The sequence below is a fragment of the Peromyscus californicus genome, unplaced genomic scaffold (assembly GCF_007827085.1).
Source record: "Peromyscus californicus insignis strain IS unplaced genomic scaffold, ASM782708v3 Scaffold_10__1_contigs__length_136768540, whole genome shotgun sequence".
Classification (NCBI taxonomy): Eukaryota; Metazoa; Chordata; class Mammalia; order Rodentia; family Cricetidae; genus Peromyscus; species Peromyscus californicus.
Genome location: NW_026294391.1, coordinates 89744315 through 89766862, shown reverse-complemented (window position 1 = coordinate 89766862; position 22548 = coordinate 89744315). Strand labels below are relative to the sequence as shown.

At 39.2% G+C, this 22548-nt stretch overlaps 2 protein-coding genes and 1 pseudogene across 6 annotated transcripts in view; 2 read left to right on the top strand and 1 right to left on the bottom strand.

Moving 5' to 3' along the window:
* Nucleotides 1–10798, top strand: part of Nup62cl (nucleoporin 62 C-terminal like) — a 69118-nt gene extending 58320 nt beyond the window's left edge. For both annotated transcript variants that reach the window (XM_052746453.1, XM_052746462.1), the window contains exon 9: nucleotides 9656–10798. In XM_052746453.1, coding sequence (XP_052602413.1) covers nucleotides 9656–9750 — 95 coding nt within the window. In that variant the 3' untranslated portion in view covers nucleotides 9751–10798. The remainder of the gene's footprint in view (nucleotides 1–9655) is intronic.
* LOC128113498 (heterogeneous nuclear ribonucleoprotein A3-like) lies at nucleotides 2511–5091 on the bottom strand (annotated as a pseudogene).
* A 6810-nt stretch (nucleotides 10799–17608) lies between the features above and the next one.
* Rbm41 (RNA binding motif protein 41) overlaps nucleotides 17609–22548 on the top strand; it is a 52856-nt gene continuing 47916 nt past the window's right edge. For all 4 annotated transcript variants that reach the window (XR_008217825.1, XM_052736673.1, XM_052736663.1 and 1 more), the window contains exons 1-3: nucleotides 17609–17662; nucleotides 21055–21171; nucleotides 21988–22180. Coding sequence is in view for 3 of the 4 variants with exons in the window: in XM_052736673.1 (XP_052592633.1) it covers nucleotides 17655–17662; nucleotides 21055–21171; nucleotides 21988–22180 (318 nt within the window). In the remaining variant the exon portion in view is untranslated. The remainder of the gene's footprint in view (nucleotides 17663–21054; nucleotides 21172–21987; nucleotides 22181–22548) is intronic.

The following is a 22548-nucleotide window of genomic DNA, read 5'->3' as shown; positions in this document are numbered from 1 at the left end:
AAAAACTGTTCTGATAGTGTGTTTTATCTTGGTTAAGGTTTGAAACGTAGTGGTTTCTCAAAGAATTGATACATTTCCTGTTAGGCTGGTAAGTTGTAAGTAGAGCATAGTTTTATAGTTTTGTAGTGGCATATCCTGTGTCTTTCCTGACGCTGGTGACTTATGTTTTTCTCTGCTTAAATTTCCCCCTCTTGCCTAGAAGTTTATTAATTTTATTGACTTTTTTTCTCAAAGAATTAGCTTTTTAGCTCATCGATTTTTCTCTACAGTGGTTCTGTTTGCAGTTTTATTGCGCTCTGCTCTTGTCTTTATTATTTCCTCCTTTTGCTTGCTTTGTGTTAATTTTGTCCTTTTTCTAGTTTCTAAGGTAGGCACTTGGAATATTGATTTGAAACCACTCCTTGTTTCTAATGGTCTTCTTTTAAAAAGGCATTTCTCTTAGCCAGCAGGATGTTTGACCCCAGTTGTCATCACCAGCCATAATTTTCCTGAATGCTTATTTTATTTTCATCATCAAAACTCTGCATTAAGCCGGGGGGGGGGGGGGGTGGCGCACGCCTTTAATCCCAGCACTCGGGAGGCAGAGCCAGGCGGATCTCTGTGAGTTCGAGGCCAGCCTGGGCTACCAAGTGAGTTCCAGGAAAGGCGCAAAGCTACACAGAGAAACCCTGTCTCGAAAAAACCAAAAAAAAAAAAAAAAACCTCTGCATTAACAAACAAGGCACCTCAAATTAAATTAAATTTGCCAAAAACCATTTGCTTCCTATATTAACTATCTACCATCTTTGGTATATAGATATAGATAGATAGATAGATAGATAGATAGATAGATAGATAGATAGATTGATGATATACATATATTATAAATTTCATTTTGATCATTATTTTAATTATGATCATACAAGAGTTGTTCACAGCCTAGCACATTACATTTTTTTCTTTTGCAAGTTTTTGTTTACTTTTGAATTTTTTCCCCATCCCCCTTTTTATTGCCTGTTTTGCTTGTACTTCAAAAACCAAGTAAAAATTTGAATTCAACGTTCAACTGCCAAAGAAAGCAACAGCAGAGCACACACTTAGGGCTTGAATGAAGTTGTTAAGCACTAGCTGGCGGGCGCAACAGTAGACATTTTTCATATATATGACCTTAGTGTCTAGAACTCTCCTCAACCAGGGTCTCTGAACAAACACCAACATGTTTTTGGGTGAAATATATACAAAGAATAACCGTGTGTTCTTTGGGGATTTAAACATTCACGACTATCCAAATTCAAATTCAGATCTTTGGGAAGTGAGGTGCTCACAGTAAGCAACTGTGCTACATTTTCCGCTGCTTTGTTTTGGACAACGACACCTTACCTATCCTTGGCTTCATCATGCAGCAAAATGTACAGGGTATAAACAGAAAAGCATGCCAGCCAGTGAGGGGTTCAAATGAGTGACTTTTCTTCCTGTGCCCTGAAAAGCTGTGTGTAGGGGGAGACTAAATCAAGGAAAGTGACTAGATCAATGTGCTTGGGACTTGGAATTTTAAAAGCAGAACAGACCAGGTATCCACCAGTTTGCTCAGACACAGCAGACTTAGTGGTCCTGTATTAAAAAGACTGTTAAACTGGGAGATGAAATACATCCACCACTCTTTACTAGAGAGCAGTATAAACACTTTATATCCCAAACTATTGGCAGCAGTTTCAGTGTGATCAAGGTAAATGTGGAATGGAAATGTTCTTAACACGGCTAGGACTCAATAAATCTAACATACTAAAATCATGATTACATTTTGAAAGAAAATGCACAAAAACCAAATAGGAACTTTAGAGATCTTTTTCATCTGAAAGTAATCTTAATGCTATTAAATTCACAAATATGCTGATTTTTATTACCCAATTCTAATTATCTAAAACACACACTGAAAACACACAAATATCTATTCTCTCCACATGCCAGCGCCCATTCATCATGGTTTCTGGAAATGAGGAGAATATATTCCCCTTAAATTGCAAGTCAGTAGGTATTTCTTTACAGTTAACTTTAGCAAAGTTCATATAAAATAGTAATTAACAATGATCTTCTTTACTTGTTAACTCACAAGGAAATACCTTCAAAACTGCATTTTGTACTAAAATGTAGAAAAACTGAACTACACAAATATTGAAAAGTAAAAATTTACTTTTCTTAAAATAAAAAAATAATTTACTTAATTATTTATTCCTGGTATCACTACCACAATTTACAGGGCAATAGACCTGATGTAATGAAAAGACAAAGACAAAGCTACAACAGATAAAAGACCTCAGGGATGTACATCTAATTGACATGACATTGCATGAATTGGTAGCTGCATGTTTTGCAAACTGTGGCTATGACAGTCCTGAACAAGAAGGGTTTCCTGTTTAAGCTGCAGTAACTTTTCTGACTATGGATCATTGCTCCTTCTGTAGCAGATTTTTACAGTTCCTCTAATGCATTTAGGACGACTGTCTCAAGGTAACCTGCAGCTTTCCTGACAACTCCTCACTCTCCTGCTAAGAACTGGAGCCCTTTTCTGCTGTTACTTTAAACATTCTGCTACCATATCCACCACTTCCACCACCAGATCCATAGCCACCACCATAGGGACTGCCTGAGCTTCTTCCACCAAAACTGCCCCCTTTCATGGGTCCAAAATTTGATTGCTGTTGTCCACTATAATTTCCAAAGTCATTATAGTTCCCACCACCACCATCATTACCTCCACCAAAATTTCTTCCTATATTGTAACCTTCATATCTTCCTCCACCACCACCATATCCACCACTTGGTTCCCATATCCTGGTCCACCACCACCATAGCCTCCTCTACTACTGTAACCAAGACCACCAGTAGAGTTGCCACCATCACCTCCAAATCCCTTATATCCACCATCACCACCTCAATAACTACCTCTGCTGCCACCACCTCCACCACCATAGCCTCCTCTTCTACCAAAGTTTCCACCACGACCCATAAAATTGCCAGATCCACCTCCATGACCTCTGTGATCCAGCAGACTGCATTTCTTGTTTAGAAAGGGCATTTTTCATTTCATAATTATGCCCATTAATAGTGTGGTATTTCTGAATAACAATTTCATCAACTATGTCATAATCAAAAGTTACAAAAGTAAATCCTCTCTTTTTTCAACTCTGCCTGTCTTCCATAACTTCTGTGCTTTCAATCTTGCCATACTTTTCAAAGTAGTCTCTTAGATTATATTCTTCTGTATCTTCTTTAATACCACCAACAAAAATTTTCTTCACGGTTAAATGGGCACCAGGCTTTACAGAATCCTCTCTAGAAACAGCTCTCTTTGGTTCCACCACACGCCCATCAACCTTGTGTGGCCGAGCACACATTGCAGCATCCACCTCTTCAACACAAGAGTAGGTCACAAAACCAAAGCCCCTGGAACGTTTTGTTTGGGGATCTCTCATTACCACACAGTCTGTAAGTGTGCCCCATTTCTCACAATGTTCTCTTAAGCTATCATCTGTGGTTTCAAAGCCCAGACCACCAATAAACAGCTTCCTCAACTGTTCTGGTTCCTTTGGATCATGACCTTCCAATTTGAGACCGGACTCACCTCTTCCAACTTGAGTTCAATATCTACTTTTGAATTTTATTTTTACATTTTTTTGCTTAGTTTTCTATATACTTATCAGTAAGTCAGTACCAACATCCCTGCTTTTAAATTATCTAGTTCAGCCGGGCGGTGGTGGCGCACGCCTTTAATCCCAGCACTCGGGAGGCAGAGCCAGGCGGATCTCTGTGAGTTCGAGGCCAGCCTGGACTAACAAGTGAGTCCCAGGAAAGGCGCAAAGCTACTCAGAGAAACCCTGTCTCGAAAAACCAAAAAAAAAAAAAAAAAGCAAAAAAAAATTATCTAGTTCAAATTCCAAGACTCCTCTCTTCCATGATCTTATAATGTCTGGGATGTTTATTTGGTTTTTGATGGTGGTGGTAGTGCCTGGGATTGAGCCTAGGATCTACGCATACTAAGCACTCTCAGCCCTCCTCCATTGTACCTTCTGGAATAGTTGCTGTCTTGAAGTGTGAGTCTTGAACTTGCTCTTCAGCTAAGTTCCCTTTTCTGCACAGTTATTGTATTGACAAGTTTCTTTTATAGCTCTTATTTCTGGTCTCTTTATTTATCCCTTGGTTCCAATATGGCACATATTCCAATAGCTTCCAGAAAGAGTGCATGGTATGTCAATATTTTGATATTGTCTATCTCTGATAATAATTTCTTTGTCTATGTGATCTCTGTTCACTTTCCAGAAACATACTTCATCTAATGTTTGGTTCCCTGAACTGATGATCTACATTTGTATTCTTTCCTAGTGTCACTATATTTTTGCTCAATTTTTTGGATCTGCACTCTTACCTCTTATTCCAAACCTTTTGTTGCTCTTAACTTTCAGCCACAGTTTTCATATTCAAGAGCTTGCTGTCATATGATGACTGTGTGTATGTGCATTTAGTAGCATTCATTCCTGTTTCTTAGATTCAGGATCATCCTGATGGGGTTAAATTTTTTCAAAAAATATTTTGTCCTTCTTAATTTGTTGCTTTCAGCTTTTCATTTTGTTTTAATCTCTCTCATATTAAGAAGTTTCCCTCAGCTGGGCAGTGATGGCGCACGCCTTTAATCCCAGCACTTGGGAGGCAGAGGCAGACGAATCTCTGTGAGTTCGAGGCCAGCCTGGTCTACACAGTGAGATCCAGGACAAGTGCAAAGCTTACATAGAGGAACCCTGTCTCCAAAAACCAAAAAAAAAAAAAAAAAAAACGTTTCCCTCAAATATTCTTATACTCAAGAAAGCTACGTGAAACATTTTGTACCTGGGGTTGTTAATTGACTGTGGGATAATCTGATTAGATTCCCCCACCCTCTTTTTCCATTCACTGGAGGACTTCTAGTCACTATCTTTAGAATTCCTTTGTCTAGCCGGTCAAAGTCTCTGAAGAAGAATCTTCTGGTCCCTGGCTGTAGGTTAGTAAGGCCTGTGTTAAGCCAGCATTCTTGGAGCTGTTGAGGAAGTAGACACCCCACGCTCCTTTGTAGGTGTACATGTAAGCTCTTGGAAACTTCTGTTGAATCCTTACTTTTAGTACAGAATGCCTGCCCTTGACTTGGTCTGGTGTCTCTGATCCATGGTTTAGCTTGTTCACAGTCTTCAAAGGAAAACCTTCTTCTGCAGAGCTTGAATAGGGAGTATCAGCCAGATGTTAGACAGGGAGGAGAGGGAGGGTGCGCTTCCTAGTCACATGCCCTGTTTTCAGCTCCACTTGGAACACCATTTGGAATTATCTAGTCCTACTAATTCCGTATTTCTAGTGCAAAACTTGTTGCAGTTTTTAAAGTGTTTTGCTCCTTTCTTTGTATCCTTAATGTTTTGGTGCTTTTCTCTTTTACTTCGTTTAAAAATGTCTTTACTACTATTTCACAGGTGTGCGGGCTTAGTCTGTAGAAACCTTTTGTTTGTGGTGGTTTTTTGTGATCCTCCCTTATCTCATCTCACTCCAGTTCATTCCAACACTTCTGTCAGAATGATCCTCCTTGGGAAATGATTACCTCTTTAGTGAAGCCCCTCTACTTTTGATTTTTAACTTATTCACAGAGATTATGCATGAATGTTTCTGTATTTTCAAAATGTAGCTTTGACCTTAGGGTTTAGTAGACAGTTAACAATTTATTTGTCCCTGACGTACCCAGCACAGTATATTCAACTTATTATTGTTACTGTTATTGTTATTGTTGTGGAGGCTATGGCTGTGTGTGTACGTGTGTGTGTGTGTGTGTGTGTGTGTGTGTGTGTGTGTGTGTGTGTGTGTTTATGTGTGTCTGTGTCATTGAAGGCCAAAGGTCAGCCTCAGTGTCATTCCCCAGGAGCCATCCTACCTTGTCCTTTGAGACAGGATCTCTTACTGGGACCTTGGACTCATCATGTAGGCTGGCTGGCCAACAGGCCCAAGGAATCTCCTGTCTCCACTTCCATAGCACCTTTTAGAAGGATGTGGGGACTGGAACTCAAGCTCTCATGCTTACACAACAAGCCTTTAGCCAACTGAGCTATCTCCCCAAACCCTCATCTTTTGGTGAAAGAGAAGACACAAAGCTGACAGCTGGCAGACCTGTATACATGGGTATCTTTTCATTCTGCTAATGACTGCTAAATATTTGGATACGCCATAGTGTTTATTTTTAGTTCTTCTATTTTTTACATCATAATATAATTACATCATTCCCCCCACTTCCCTTTCCTTCCTTCCAAACCTCCCATCTACCCCTCCTTTCCCTCTTTCAAATTCATGGCCCCCTTTTAAATTAATTGTTGTTACGTGTATATATGTATACGTATATACATACAAAGGGTTTTTTTTTATAGCCCATGGTTAAGTCTTAAAGTTCCCAACTTGTTTTTTATTTTAAAATGTGCTGTAATAAATGTACTTACCAATAGCTTTTTAGAATTTATTTATTTTAAGGTTATATGTATGGATGTTTTGTCTATATATGTCTGTGTACCATGTGCATACTGTGCCCAAAGAGGCCAAAAGAGAGCATCAGAACCACTCTGGAACTGGAGTCACAGATGTTTGTGAGCCACCATGTGGGTTCTGGGAACTAAACAGGAATGTTTAGGAACTGCTCTTTACCACTGGACCAACTCTCCAGCTCCTCTGTTGGCAATTTTAATACACACCGTGATTCGAGGATATAAATATAGTTCTTACAAGTTAAAATGCTAAATCAGTGTTCTTTTAAAGGCTTCTGGTGTGTGTGTGTGTGTGTGTGTGTGTGTGTGTGTGTGTGTGTGTGTGTTTCCTTTCAGAAAAGGTGAACTAATTTGTATTTTTATCAGCAATTCATTCATTAGAGGACCCATTTTCTGCATCCTACAACTACCTTGTAATTACCAGCAACACCGCCATCTCTTGACAAAACTTATATGCAAAAATACTGCTCTGGTTCAAGTTGTAGCTTTCTGGTTACTTATGACAAATATTTTTAAGCATTTGTAAGCAATCTGCACATCAGCTAATGAGTTGCCTATTTGTGTTTCTGACCATTTTTCTGTCAAGGTATTTTTTTCTCCCACTGCCCCAATTATTTTTCTAGGAGAAAGTGATAGACTATAACAATGCTTTTGAGAGAACAGTATCTTCTTCAACAGTAAATTTAATAGTATTCAATGTTCATATGTAACTAATACATTTTAAAAATATTAATTACAGTAAAAAACTGTTTGAATTTAATGACAAAAATCTCTTCTTTGTATAACCTTCTAGGAAAGTCTCCATACATCATTGCCTAAAATATTTGCAAGTCAGCCTAAGTTGCAAGAAAATATATCCCAAAATCAGGAGATGGGCTGGAAGCAGTTTTACCAAAATCTTTTGGTGGGGGGATATCCTGGGTTTTTTGTTGTTGTTGTTGTTGTTGTTATTTTTTGGGTGGGTCAACTTAACACAAACTAGTATTTGGGAAGAGGAACCTCATTTGAGAATATGCCTTCATCAGATTTCCTGTAGGCAAGTCTGTAGGACATTTTCTTAATGTTAATGTGGGAATATCCAGCCCACTGTGGGTGGTGCCACCCATGGGCAGGTGGTCCTGGGGTGTTTAAGAAAGGAAACTGAGAGTATGTACATGGATGCATGCATGTATAGATAAAGCCTACTGTGTCCATTTAGTGTTGCTCCTGTGTACATGTGTTTAGGGCTGGGCACTTGGGACTGGATTAACTATCAGGGAGCTCATCCCTAGAGATAACTAACTCTCCCTCTCTCAGCAGCCATTGACTGCCTGTAGCTCTTCATCTAGTAGTGTGGCCTTGGGAAGTCCCTCATCTACGTTGGCATGTCAAGAGCTGTGATCATGATGCAGGTCACACTTATGAAAATATAGTGTTGTGATTTCATGCCTAAATACATACTTTGCCATTGACCCATTGGATAAGTCTGTGGAGTTGTACAAACATCAAGCATTTCCTATTGGGATTAGAATTTTTGTTTTTGTATTTTCATTGTGTGTGTGTATGTGGCCCCAGTATATTTCTAAAAATGAAAAAAATGTGTACGGTATATATTCTTTGAAGTGACTACTACTAATGATTTACTTCTATTATGATATATTAACTTAATATATTGACAGAAACCAATCAATAATGCTGGTCTTGGGACCAGAATTCTGGGCAGTAAGTACCATGTGCAGTGTTTACCCTTAATGAATGAAAGTCCTAAAACATTTAAAGTGAGTTAATACAGAAATAGTCCTGGGAATTCAATTAGAAGACATGACAAAATTTTATAGTAAGCCTCCCTTAATAATGCTGACTTGTGTTTCTTGACATTTTATTGATTTTTAAGATTGTTATAAATGTACTCCTTTGCATTTAATATGTATCAATCAGCAAATTAGTAAATTGTGCTTATGTTGACATCTCTAGTCTGAAGTTAATGGCTCGTTGTACTGCTCATTTATGCTTCCATCACATTAGAACAGTTATTTAAGTGTGTGGGGGGGTCTGGACCCTGCAGTTTGTTATTACAACAAAAGAAGAGATTTATTTAGTCAACTCATTATTCATTGTTGTTCTGGCCCTTCAGCAGATAACCATGATTTAAATTACCCGTTCTTAGAGTGTGATCTTGCAGAATGTGTATATGTTATATGATGAGATGAGGCATTATGCTTTAAAAAACAGAATAAACATTAAGACTGTTCTGGTTGAGTGAAAGAAATAAAGTAGGTCAATTAAATTTTTAGTTCTTATTTTGCAAGACTTTTCTTTCCTTTGAGGTACCAACTATTATTTATCACCTACTAAACATTAACGTCCAGTTCTATTTGTACATTTTTATAGAAAATCTTTGATTAACATACTTCCTTCTGTAGTTGGAACTAGCTACTGCCAGGAGAAAGCAAGATGTAAAGTACCAGTAAGCCACAAGCCACATGGCAAGGTATAGATTTATAGAAATGGGTTAATTTAAGATATAAGAGCTAGCTAGCAAGAAGCCTGCCATGGCCATAGTTTAAAAATAATATAAGCCTGTGTGTGTTTATTTGGGTCTGAGCGGCCATGGGACCAGGAAGGACACAGGAAAACTTCCAACTACACCCTTCAACAGTTTATTTTTCATGGCAGAAAAGTACTATTTGATATGGTAACTGTTAATAGCATTTTTCAGTACACTGCCTCTGAGCAAACTTAAAAACCACCAAGGTAAATAAATCATTGGAAAACAACAGAAATGCAAATATTCCCAATGAATTCGTATCTTATAGGTGGCTCAGACCTACCAAAATCTATGCGTTCAGTTTACTGAGCACCCTAAATTGTACTTTAGGCACTGATGAGTAAAAATAAACAGCCAATACCCACTCCAACAAAACACAAACCTAAGGTGGACTGCTATTGTCCAAAAACTAAAGAGAACAAATAAAGATTATTCTCATCCACTGTTTTCACAGTTTCCAAAAGGATGATTTTTTTTCTCTCATTTTCTAAAAATTAAAACTATTAAAATTGAGATGTAAGGTTTTGTATGTCATAATTGAGGGTAGGGTGTATTGTTGTGTCCCTGGAATGTGACTCTGACTAATGATTGTATGGCTTTTCCCCTGTAGGCATAATGCAGAAGAAGGTGAAAGAGGTCGCAAAGGCTTTTGAGGATTATCATTGCAAGGAGCAGGAGTGCAATATGAAGTTTGCCTTTGAATAATTATCACCCTGACCCACTCCATTTGGATTATTCATCAACCCTGAATTCTGATGATATTAAATAAGAGTAGTGTTTAGAGTTACTACTTATCTTTGATTGCAATAATTTGTGCATGTGTTTGATTATTTTTCATTTAAATACTGTAAAGAGAAGTATTCAATTTTTCTTTCAGAATGAAATAAGATCAAGGCTGAGGGCATAACTCAGTAATAGAGTGCTTACCCAGAATTAAGTAAAAGGTATATTAACCCCCTTGCCCAGGCAATTTGCTTATTAGGTATTGATTTTGTGTGTGTAATCTATATCTTAGAGTCTACATCTTATCACCAGTACACACCAACTTCCTACTTAATTGTGAGAAGATATTTGCCAAAACGTACATGCCACCCAGTAAGGACTGGGTGTTTGTTGTCATTCGTGTAAAGTGCTGTAAAGTCTCAAGTGAAATTTACTGTCTACTCTGAGATATAATTTTTATCTGTGAAAGACTATATGGGCAATGAAAGGAAGTGTATCATGATTTACAGCAAGTGTCTTTCAGGAGTTCAGAGAAGGCAATATGGTTTTATGGATTAGAGATTTAATTAGGGCTTTTAGTTTTCTTATGGTTCTAGAGATCAAACCCAGTGCCACACTCTTGGATTATTTACCCAGCACTGAATTATGTTACTTTTAAGGGTAAGGTTCACATGATTCACTTTTGACTATCAAGAGATACCTCAGTGGTTCAGTTCGGTTTGTTTTTTTTTTTTTTTTTTTTTTTTTTTTTTTTTTAAATCAAGATCTCACTGAATAGCCTAGGCTGGCTTGGAACTTGCCATCATCCTTCCTCAGTTTTCCAAGTATCACCACACCTAGGTATCCTGGAGATTTTTTTTTCATGTGTTTGTTACAGCATATGATTTGGACCTGCTTTTTTGTGTAACTTTTTATGTTCTGAAAGAAAAAAGTCTTCTTCTTAGCTTTAAAACATCTTAGTCTCTTATGTCTCATTAAGTTGCTAACAATGTAATGTCCTAAAAGCAAAAATAAACGGATTAAAAGTTAAGTGACTGAAGTGAATTTTTGTTGTCCCGAACACACATGACCACACTGAAGGGTTCATATTACAGAAGAAAATCATTTTTAAATGACTATTAGTGGTGGTAAGTTTCATGAGTAGAATAAATACTAGAACTTAATGGATTCACTTCCTATACAAACATGTATTAGTTACTTCAGCAAGTTTTTGTCACCACTCAAAATTATAGACTGTGAACTGGACCTAGTAGCACAGGCCTGTAACCCCAGCCACCTAGAGGACTGAGAGAGGGAACACCGACTCAAGGCCAGCCTAGGTTATAGGCTGAGTTCAACTAATTAAAAACTCATCTCAAAGAATAAAACCATGTCTGGGCCCATAGTTCTGTGGGAGAGTGCTGTCCTAGCATGCACAAACTTCTACCTTTAATACTCTGTGTGTGTGTGTGTGTGTGTGTGTGTGTGTGTGTGTGTGTGTGTGTGAGAGAGAGAGAGAGAGAGAGAGAGAGAGAGAGAGAGAGAGAGAGAGAGAGAGAGAAAGAGAGAGACAGACAGACAGAGACAGACAGACAGACAGACAGAGACAGAGACAGAGAATGGGAATAATGAGAGAGAATAATGCAGACTATTAAATTTTGTAGACTTTTTAAGGTAAACACAGTTTTGAGTAGAATTTTGAGTAATCTCTAATTTTTGAAGTTCAATATTATTACCAATATATGACAAAAGTCCTCATTTTTCCTCGATAAAACTCTGGTATAATGGCCCACATAAAAGTGTGGTTCCACATTCAGTAAAGACAATATAATGTTCTACATGAAATTCTGGTTTTAAACTTATGTTTTGCCTAATTCACTCAAGAAAAAAAATTATCTTGAGCAGCATTTTTTTTTCTACAAAAAGGAAAACTTGATTCATGTTTTTCCAACTGCTTTCTGGGGATAAACTAGTTTTCAAGTCTCCTAAGTTTTGTGGTCCTCTTACTTCTTTTTAATTACTGGCAAAGCACTTTTTGCATTTTTTCTATATAAAGTAGAGAAGAAGGTAAAGTTCTGTTTACACTCTCTTTTGTACTAGCTTTACTGGGATTTGTAGTATTTTTGACCCCTAATACATAAAAGATACTAGAGAGTGGCAAGTGGCTTCCGGATTAATCCACTAACCCCCAGTGTACTGTCTGGAATTTGGACCCTTAGAGTAAATCTTCTCTAAATTACATTTGATTCTGGTTCTAACTTGTCTAAAAGATACGACATTGCTTAAACAAATGTTAGTTAACTCATTTTGCCAAGAATGCTAAGGCAACCATTGTTACTGATCTCAGATTTTTTTCAATAATTTATTTTTATTTTATGTTCATTGGTGTTTTGCCTGCATGTATGTCTGTGTGAGGGTGCCAGGTCCTCTGGAACTGGAGTTACAAGACAGTTGTGAACTGCCATGTGGGTGCTGGGAATTGAACCTGGCTCCTCTGGAAGAGCAGCCAGTGCTTTTGACCTCTGAGCCATCTGTCCATCTCCAGCCCCCTAGCTCAGATATTAACTGAATGAAAATTCTTAACCTTTGTAATGTCATGGCTTCTTCTCAAAACATAGTCATCTTTTTCTCCTTTAAGAAGATGCATTTGAGGAACTTGAAAGCCATGCACAGGTGTTTGTTTGCTCTTAATATTAGATGATCATAGATTCAAGAGAACATTTTGATTTTTAATGTTTTCCATGTGGTAGAACCAGAAGCATACAGTAAACAAAGCTCCTTTAGTAAACAGCCTGAAAACATGGCTTATTTGTTAAAGAACAACTTTTGGCTTAACTAATCTTGTAGATTGGCATATTTTTCAGTTTGTCATAAATTTGAGAGGGGAATTTTTGAAATTAACTCACAATAAGGTATGTAACTCCTAAGGTCTTAAAAAGCTTTTTACAGACTGATACGCTTTTAAGATGGGGAAAGGGATGCTGTGAAAATGGAATAGCTAGTACATCTTAGTTTGGCAGAGCTAGAAGTACAACAGCATTCCTTCTAGTGAAGTTTTCCAGACATCCCTTGGTACCTACCACTGGGGTTGGTTGCAGTTATATACAGATACGTAGAATACTTTTCACAACCTTGCTATCCATTTGCAATTCCACAGCCATGTAGCTATCTTTTAGTCGTTCCTTCTCCACTCACCCCACCGGGGAATAGATTTGCTTTGAAGTGTGTGTCCCTCCAGTATCTGTAGACTATGTTTTACTAGAACTAGACAAACTTACTGTGATGGTAAAATGATCCACCCTTCCAAGAAGTCAAGCACACTAACAACCTTGCTATGTGTTTCCATTTCCCTATTGACAAATTTGTCAGGCAGACAGTTTGGGTGAATGCCAGAGTTAAGCCCCACCTCTTTAAAGAGTATGCCCAACTCAAAGAGGATGTGACCCACATTTTGTTTATACTTACATGCAGTCTTTAGTCTGTGTCAAAACTACAAAGTGATGTATGTTGTATTTGCATTTCTGTACCAGGGTGCTTCTAGAGCACTGGCATTTGCATTTGGTAGATTTTGGATTACTTTAATACCTGCCATATTTTCAATCTACTAGAAGTTCTCAAGAAGTGTGATTCTAAAGCTTTCATTTTGTTCCAGTAGCTGCTGACTTGAACATGACAGTCTCAAGGACTTTGAGCAAGTGTGAACTTGCTGGATAACCTTGGAATATTTACTCATAAATAACCACCCTGTCATGGAAAAGCTTTAAAAGCATACAAAAGTATTATTTTACATAAAGCTTCACAGTTGCCTATTTTTCTGAAGCAGTGGTTCTCAACCTTCATAATGCTGTGACCCTTTTCCTCATGTTGTGGTGACCCCTAACCCTAAAATTATTTTTGTTGCTGCTCCATAACTATATTTTTGCTACTGTTATGAACTGTAATGTAAATACCTGATATATAGCCCCTGTGGGGGTCGTGACCCACAGGTTGAGAACCACTGAGGTATCATTTTATTTATGTACTTTACTTCCTCTTATGAGGAAGCTGAATTAAACCAGTTAAAGAAATTTGCTGAAACTCATATTCCATTAACTTTGCAAAACAAAATTTTAATATCCAGATTGGTTCAAAACTCTATTATGGTATATAGTCAGTGACCAAGAACTTGAATCTAAACCCAAGTAGTGTGAACCCCAAAGTCTACAAGATATTTTTTTCTCACCTGGCTCCTGAGATAAGAAGGGTTCTATTTAATTAAAAAAGAATCAACCAGGTGTCTTAGAGTTTCTATTGCTGCAACAAAATGCCATGACCAAAAGGCATGTTGGCGAGGAAAGGGTTTATTTGGCTTACACTCCAGCATTGTTGTTCATCACTGAAGGAAGGCAAGGCAGGAACTCAAACAGCACAGGATCCCGGAGGCAGAAGCTGATGCAGAGGCCATGTAGGGGAGCTGCTTACTGGCTTGCTTTCCATGGCTTGTTCCCCATGGCTTGCACAGCACATCTTCTTATATAACCCAGGACCAGCAGCCCAGGACTCTCCCCCATTGATCACTAAATGAGAAAAATGCCTTACAGCTGGATCTCAAGTAGGCATTTCCTCAGCTGAGGCTCATTCCTCTCTGATGACTCTAGCTTGTGTCAAGTTGACACACAAAACCAGTCACACTAGGTGAGACAGTCATACAGTTAAAAATTCAAATGACATGAGCAGTGGTGGCACAGGCCTTTAATCCCAGCACTTGGGAGGCAGAGGCAGGAGGATCTCAACGAGTCTGAAGCCAGCCTGTGTACAAAGAGAGTTCCAGGATTGCCAGGCTGTTATACAGAGAAATCCTGTCTCTAAAAACAAACAAAATATTCAAAGGATAAAAGGTCATGCTTGGCACACATCTGTAACCCCAATATTTGTGAGGCTCACGTGGGAAGATCACAAGGTAATGACCAATTTGAGCTTCATACAAAAACCCTGTCTCAATATAACAATAAAAATTTCAATAGGGACAAAACATATGAAGAATTTAGTTGTATTTTTTCTTTCTGTTCTTGTCCTTCAACCATTGAGTTCTGTTAATTGGAGAATATTAAATGGAGACAGTGAATGTCATATGTTCTCACAAATATTTCATGCATGTACAGGCACATACATATTCCACCTTTTACACAAATGTAAGCGTACTATATGGTATTCTGAAACTTGCTATTTTACTAGGTATTTTTAAAGATTGTAATAATCCAGAGAAGTTTACCACCTTTTCATTATTACATAGACTTCATTGGCTACATTTAAATATTTAAGGTTTTCCCCCCAGTATTCTGCTATAGACAGCATTGAACAGCAATGCACATAGATGAGTATTTATTGTGTTGAGAAGAGTATTTGTAGATGTGTTGAATTGCTGCTTTAAAGGAAATGGGCACTGGAATTTCAGTTGTGACATCAAGTTGCTCTTTGCAGAGGTTGTACCAATTTATCCTCCTACCAGCAGTATGTGAGAGTGCCCGTTTCACCAGAATGTCAACAAATGCATTGTCTTTTTTTTATCCTTTCCTATGTAGTAAGTAAAAAAAAGTGCTATTTAGGGTACCTTTAAAAAATAATAAGTTTTAGAATAGTTTTAGATTTACGTAAAAGCTTCATATCCACTGTTCCACGTATTTCCGATCAGTTTCACTTAGTGTTAACATCTTACACAATACAGTGTGTCACAGCTAATGAACCTTATTAAATAGAAAGCATAGTTTATTTATGTTTGCCTAGTGTCCTCTTTCTGTTTCAGAATCCTATAATACACTTAGAAATCATCTTTCCCTTGTTTCCTTATGAATGTGACATAGTCTCAGAATTCTCCTTTGTTTATGGCCTTGACAGTTTGGAGGAGTACAGGTGGGTCACTGCACTTTGTTTTATATTTTGGCTTTGTTTGTTTTTGTTGATCTTTAGAGAGTCTCTAAGTATGTAGAACTGCCTGGCCTTGAACTATGTAATATAGCTTGAAATTTCTGTCTTATAAATTAACATCTTTCTTTCCATATGTTTAGGGATATTTGCATTTCCTTCTTTTTTGGCCATTAAGAACACATGCTTTGATTGTTTTTGTTATTGATGTTGTTATTTTTGAAATTGGGTCTTATGTAGTCCAGACTTGTCTTGAACTTGGTGTCTAGCCAAACAAGTATTCCACACACTGGGAGCTTTGTGCATACCAAGCCAGCACTTTACAGATTGAGCTACATCCCTAAACCCAAGAACCAATTGAAAGGTTTACAACACGCCCCCCACGGTCGGGCGTGTTCGCATATGCCCAACAGACACTTCCACCTAGCCAGTTCCAGGTCAGGATAGCCATTTCTGGGTCAGGGCATCTCGCGTGACCAAGATCCGTGACGTTCCATTGGCTACGTAGGCGCGCAACGTGGCCATGTGATCTACGCGCTTGCGTGTAGTAGTGACGCTGATCTCTCCACGCCCAGCCTTTAAAATCCGGCGCCATGTTCCCAGTTCCTTCTTCTTCTTCTTCCTCCTTCTTCTCCACACACGTGTTTCCTGCAGGCCTGTTCACTCTCTGTCCCTTTACCTTTAATAAAACTCTTGTTAGCGGATTCTGTCGTGTTTCGTGGCATTTCCTTGCAGGGTAAGAACACAACGCAGCCGAGAAACTAACACCAATGCTTTTAAACACTTTTTTATATGGAGCTTTAAAAAAAAAATATGTTCTGTTTATGCATGTTTTGCCCGCATGTATGTATGTGCACCATATGTGTACCTGGTGTCCCATAAACAAGCATCAGATCCTTGGAACTGGGGTTACAGACAGCTGTGAGCCACTGTGTGGGAACTAAACTCGGGTTCTCTGAAAGAGAAACAAGTGCCATCTCTCTCCAGCCCCTACTATATCTAACTCTTGATTCAATGTGTTTATGAATAAGATACTCAAAAGCTTGGGTGTTGCATGAATCCTAAATGGTCTTATAATAAAAACCTGGAGCCAGATATTGGGGTAAATACTGAAAGATCAGAGGAAACAAGCCACAGCCACTTCTCACCTCGCCAGCTCCTCAGCCGAAAGGGGAGATCCTGTCTCCACAAATCCTCCGACTGAATGCCTCTGAATCCTCCGTCGAAAGGGCTCTAATTCCTGTTTCCTCCTGCCTTATGTTCCTTTCTCTGCCCAGTCATATCACTTCCTGTCTCAATCTTCCTAGTGCTGGGATTAAAGGCTTGTGACTCCCAAGTACTGGGATTAAAGGTGTGTGCCACCACCGCCTGACTGTTTCTCTTTTAGACTGGATTAATCTTGTGTAGTCCAGGGTGGTTTTGAACTTGCAGTCTGCCCTCCTGAGTGCTAGGATTAAAGGTGTGTGCCACCACTGCCTGGCCTCTATGTTTAATCTAGTGGGTGGCTCGGTCCTCTGATATTTGTTAGAGGACAAACAAAATATCCCCACACCTGGGTACATACTGATTCTGACTTTGAACTCAGGGAACTCAGAATGATCTGTTACAGATAAGAGAAAAACATTAGTGTAAGTGATGTGGTCAGACTGTAGGCTTGACTGGAAACAGCAGGTAGGTCAGATAAATCCTTGAAAGAGAAGCCTTGCTGACAGGAACAAATTCGAAGGTGATTAGAGAAGATCTAGGATTTATTGATACTCGGAGGAAGAGTCAAGAAGCCAAAGGTGAATCCTAGGTTCATGAGGTTTATATTTTGGGTGTTCTCTTTAACCTGTACTAGAAATTCTTAATTTACACTATACTCGGCACCCAATACTGGCTTTCTCTGTGTTACTACAATTCCCAGAGTCCCTTGCTCCACCTCCATCATCTTTTGAGTCTGCCGCATAGATTTCTGGGAGTTGAGGTCTGGGGCCTATTTGCCCAAGTTAGGGGCCTGCGGAAACATGAAGAGGTAAGGGCATGTCTGAGATGCAGGCGGCAACTTTTATCTTTTACTTTTTGAAAATGGCCTTTTCCTTTTGTTTGGGATGTGTCACGTTCTCGAGGGGCGGGTTCTCTCTAGCGAGAAGACAAAGGAGAAGGGAGGAGGGAAGGCCGGCCGGACCAGTCTGTTGGGTGAAGCTCTGGAAGGGCCGCGGCCAGGCCGGTTTCCATAGGAGTGCCTCCCTCTGGGCAGAGGCCCCCGGAGCTGCCTTGGCTATCACATTCCTAGCTCTGGAGACTAACAAGCCAGCTCCTCCCTGGCCCGCCCCCCAGGCTCTCACCGTCCGTCCGGAGGGTCTCAGGGTGGGCGCTTACATTGTCTGCATTTTAAAGACTTAGTGGGCCCGCCACACAGGGTCGTGTTTTCAGATCTTAAAGTTAGAGAGTGATAGTTTGTTTCTCCAAAACCGGCTCCATGTGTTTGGGAAGAAGAAAGGTATTGCTTCTGGGCAGTTTCCCCTACCGGTTCTGTAGTAAATGGCCCTTTGCACCCGAGACGGTCCTCCTTGAGACCCAGAGTTTCACAGTTACCGACAGGACGGGAATCCTTCAGAAAGGATCCACTTTAGTTTAGATTCACTCTGCAGGAGAATCTTCACTCTGGAACAGTGAGGCACAACTGACATGTTTAGGAATGCTTTCTGCTTTCTTAGTTTCCTGAGTTTTTTTGAGTTATTGATTTCCCCTGCCTTAATTAAAATCACATTTTAATTATTCTGTGATGACATACCTCATACGTGAAAATGATGGATCTAATGTATAGCTTAAAGAATAATCAAAAATAAAATTCTGTACAGGTGTAAGTGGTAGGACATCATTCACATACATACCTTAAAAAAGCCCCCCAGGCTCTTCCCTAATTGCTTCTCCCTCTTTTATCTAGGATTTTGCACCAATTACTCCCTTGCCTTTTTTGTTTTGTTTTTTTTTTCTTTTCTTTTTTTTTTTTTTTTTTTTTTTTGGTTTTTCGAGACAGGGTTTCTCTGTGTAGCTTTGCGCCTTTCCTGGAACTCACTCTGTAGCCCAGGCTGGCCTCGAACTCACAGAGATCCGCCTGGCTCTGCCTCCCAGTGCTGGGATTAAAGGCGTGCGCCACCACCGCCGCCGCCGCCGCCCGGCTTTGTTTTGTTTCTTAATCTATTTTCCACATATGAGTTTAAGCCCTGAACAAAATATTCCTAGTTTCATCTGGTTTTTAGCCTTATATAAATGGGAGCATACTGTCTTTCTTTTTCTGGAGCAAGCTTTTTTTTTAACACATTATTTTTCTATAGATTCATGTGTGTTGATATGCGTATTCATTTTTAGAAATTAAATTTAGCAATAACTGTTTGGGATTCTAAATCATAAAGATAGAAAGGCTTAAAGAGTTTTTTTTTAAGCCTTAGTTCCAAAGTAAGTTATTTCAGAATTTTTAAAATATAGATCCAGGTCTTTATAGGAATCTTATAATTACAGGGATTTTCCTATACTTTATTATAAACCCCAGGTCTGTTTTGTAAGAAATAGTAATTTTTCTATAATGTATTTTGCTATTATTTTGTAAGAAATGTAATATTTATCTGTTTTGTAAGAAACGTAATATTTATTTTTCTCATGGATTTAGCTCACTTTTTGTGTTTGTTTCTTTCCTACTCTATTATTACATGATTAAATGGTTGTGTTATTTCTTGGTACTTAGTAAGAGTTTTCAGTGACTTGTGATTGCCTCACAGCCATGATCCGCTTTTCTACACAGTAGTGTCTGGGCTAAAGAGTTGTTAAGACACCCTTTAGATTCCCTGCTCTTCCTTCAGACTTCCTAATGTCTTCAGATCTTGTGTACACAGGTGGCTTCAGATTTCTCTTGGTCACCCTCAGACTGTCCCCCCTGTAAGAATGTGTCATCATTCACTTTCCTTTTAGCGAGCCATTTTTGTTGGTACCTCAGACTCAGTGTCTTGGAAGTATACTTGATGCCAACGTTTCAGGTTGTAAGAGTTGGTCGAGGCAGTGTGGGTATTAATGACACTGCCTTTCCCTTTCCTAGGGATTTATTCCATCTGGAGTTGTTTTCCTTCATTGGCACCAACATTCTATCAAACTGTACCAACAGTTTGAAATTTGAGTGTTTTTATTTATTTATTTACTTACTTACGTATTTTACTTTCTTAACATCCTCCTCCAAAAGACTTCTCTCATTTAATCCCTCCTTTGTATTTCTGCTATTACTGCCCTGGTCTGGAACTTCCTTGCCTTTTACCTCAGTGGTTTCTTAACTAGTTATTCTAGTTACCTTTCAATCCATATGGCCTAAAACACTGCTTACTCTTTGACACCTAATGGCATGATAAATTGTTTTCTAATACCTAATATGCTCAGGTCTGGTCCAGAATCCCTTAGTTGATGTATTTAAGGCTATTCAAAGCCTGAATATAAATGGAGGTTTCAATTATACCATATTATGTGTTTCTGTCTTTTCATATTTTGGCTTCCCACTTCTTTTCTTTGTCACACCCAGTCTTTTAAACACCAATTTAAGAATCTCTTTCTGAAATCTTCTTTACTATTTTAGCTCCCGTCTGCCCCTTTCTTCTGCAAGCGTTTACTAATTTGGGCATGTTTCTCTATCATTATTTATTCAGATTCCTTCTCTTTGTAGGCACATGTACACAGCACAGGAGTATATACATCTTCTCCTAAATGTATTAGAAATACCTTGATCAAAACTACGCTCGGAATATCTTTAGCTTCCACAAGTAGCGTCTTAGTGAAGTTTTCTGTTGCTGTGACAGAATGCCATGACCAAAAGCAACTTGGGGAGGAAAGGGTTCATTCTGGCTTACAGCTCTCAGGTCATGGTCCATCACTGAGGGAAGTCAGAGCAGGAGCTCAAACTGGGCAGGAACCTGGAAGCAGGAGCTGATGAAGAGGCCATGGAGGAGTGCTACTTACAGCCTGCTTTTTTTTAAATAGCACTTAGGACCATCAGCCTAGGGGTAGCACCACACAGAGTTAGTGTGGCCCTCACATATCAATTATTAATCGAGAAAGTATACCATAGGCTTGCCCACAGGCCGGTTTGATGGGAGCATTCTCTTAATTGAGGTTCCCTCTTCCAAAATGACTCTGGCTTGTGTTATTTGACATGAAACCAGCCAGGACAAGTAGCTAGCGTAATGCCTGTTGTGTACATAGGCATTCAGTAAATGTTTGTGTAATGAATACCCAGGGCAGTGGAATGTTGAAGAAATGCCTTTGATCAAATGAATCACTGATAGGTAATATAGATGAGGAGAATATATTCAGATTACACGTCTCTTCTACTTTCCCTTTGTTTTTGTTTATGAGTGTGTGGTGTGTGTTTTACATCTGCTCCAGGGTAAATAGCTGTGTGAAGAATGAAGAGCATGTCCTGGAAGAGCTGGAAACAGAAGGTGAGAGGCAGCTGAAGAGCCTCCTTCAACATCAACTTGATACCTCTGTTTCCATTGAAGAGTGAGTATCGATTTGTAAACAGGGAGATTATAATAGACCCTCACCTGCAGGTTATACATCTCTCTTAAAGCCTGATGGTAGCACTCCACTCTCACACGACCACTTTCTTTGGAAGACCTCTTTATATGGGTCAGATTTTGCTTTTGTGTGTTTTTGTAGGAAGCTTCCTATATCTTATTAAGCCTGGACCAAGTACTTTGTTCTAGTAAAGCACCCTGTATTTCCCCTAACATGGCATTTATAATTCTATATGGTCATTTCCTATTTAGTTGCCTCCCTTCTGCTATTCTTTATATAGGTGCCAGTTCTTTTGATATTTTTATAGAAGATTTATTTTGTGTGTATGGGTAGAGTGGGGGGAATTTATGTAAACCATATGTGTGCGACTGCCTGCAGAGGCCAGAGTGTTTTCAATCGTCTGGAACTGGAGTTAGAGGTGGTTGTGAGCTGCCAGGTGGGTGCTGGGAACTGGCCCAGGTCCTCTGCAAGAGCAATAGAGCTCTTAATTGTTTTACCATATCTCTAGCCCCTTGATTTTTTTTTTTTACTGTTATCTCTCAGTACAGAACATAGCATCTAATGCATATCAGGTACTCAGTAAACTTTGTTAATTTAGTCATTTATTAGTCCTGGATATTTGGGGACTGTTCATGGAATTCCGTTTTGTTGCCATGGTGCTTCACCCTGGCAAAAGAATGTAAGAGAGACAGACTATGCGCTTCAGTGGACCCATTATAATAGGCCCCATCACAATTGTAATGTGGTTACTGTGAATTGTTGCCACCAGATGTTCTTACTCTCTTTTGTGTTTTGCAGATGTGTCTCTAAGAAAGAGAGCTTTGCCCCAGGTACTATGTACAAGCCCTTTGGGAAGGAAGCAGCTGGGACAATGACTTTGTCCCAGTTCCAGACACTACATGAAAAAGACCAGGAAACTGCTTCTCTCAGGGAACTAGGGCTCAACGAAACAGAAATATTGATCTGGAAAAGCCATGTTTCAGGTGAAAAGGTAAAGCTGTTTTCTTAAAAAGATCTCTTTATTTTCATTTATGCATGTGTGTGTGCCTGTGTTGATAAAATTCCTTCCGTAAGGGAGACTTAAAGCATCATCTGCCCATCTTCCCAAGATCCCAACAACAAACGGATAAACTAAGGCACAGTTCTGCCAAAGTTCACTCTAGAGAACCAGTGAGTCTGTTGAGCTTCCCTTTGAGAGCCTTGGTAAAGGGCTCCTTACAGGAGTGTGGGCACTCCTCCTGCAGTGAGCTGTGCCTGGAAAGCCTTACTCAACACCAGTGAGGGCTTTCCCATAGCCACAAGTCCCTTCCTAGAGAAGAAGCTCATGCCCAGCCCCATGCCTCTCTGCCGGGGTGTGTA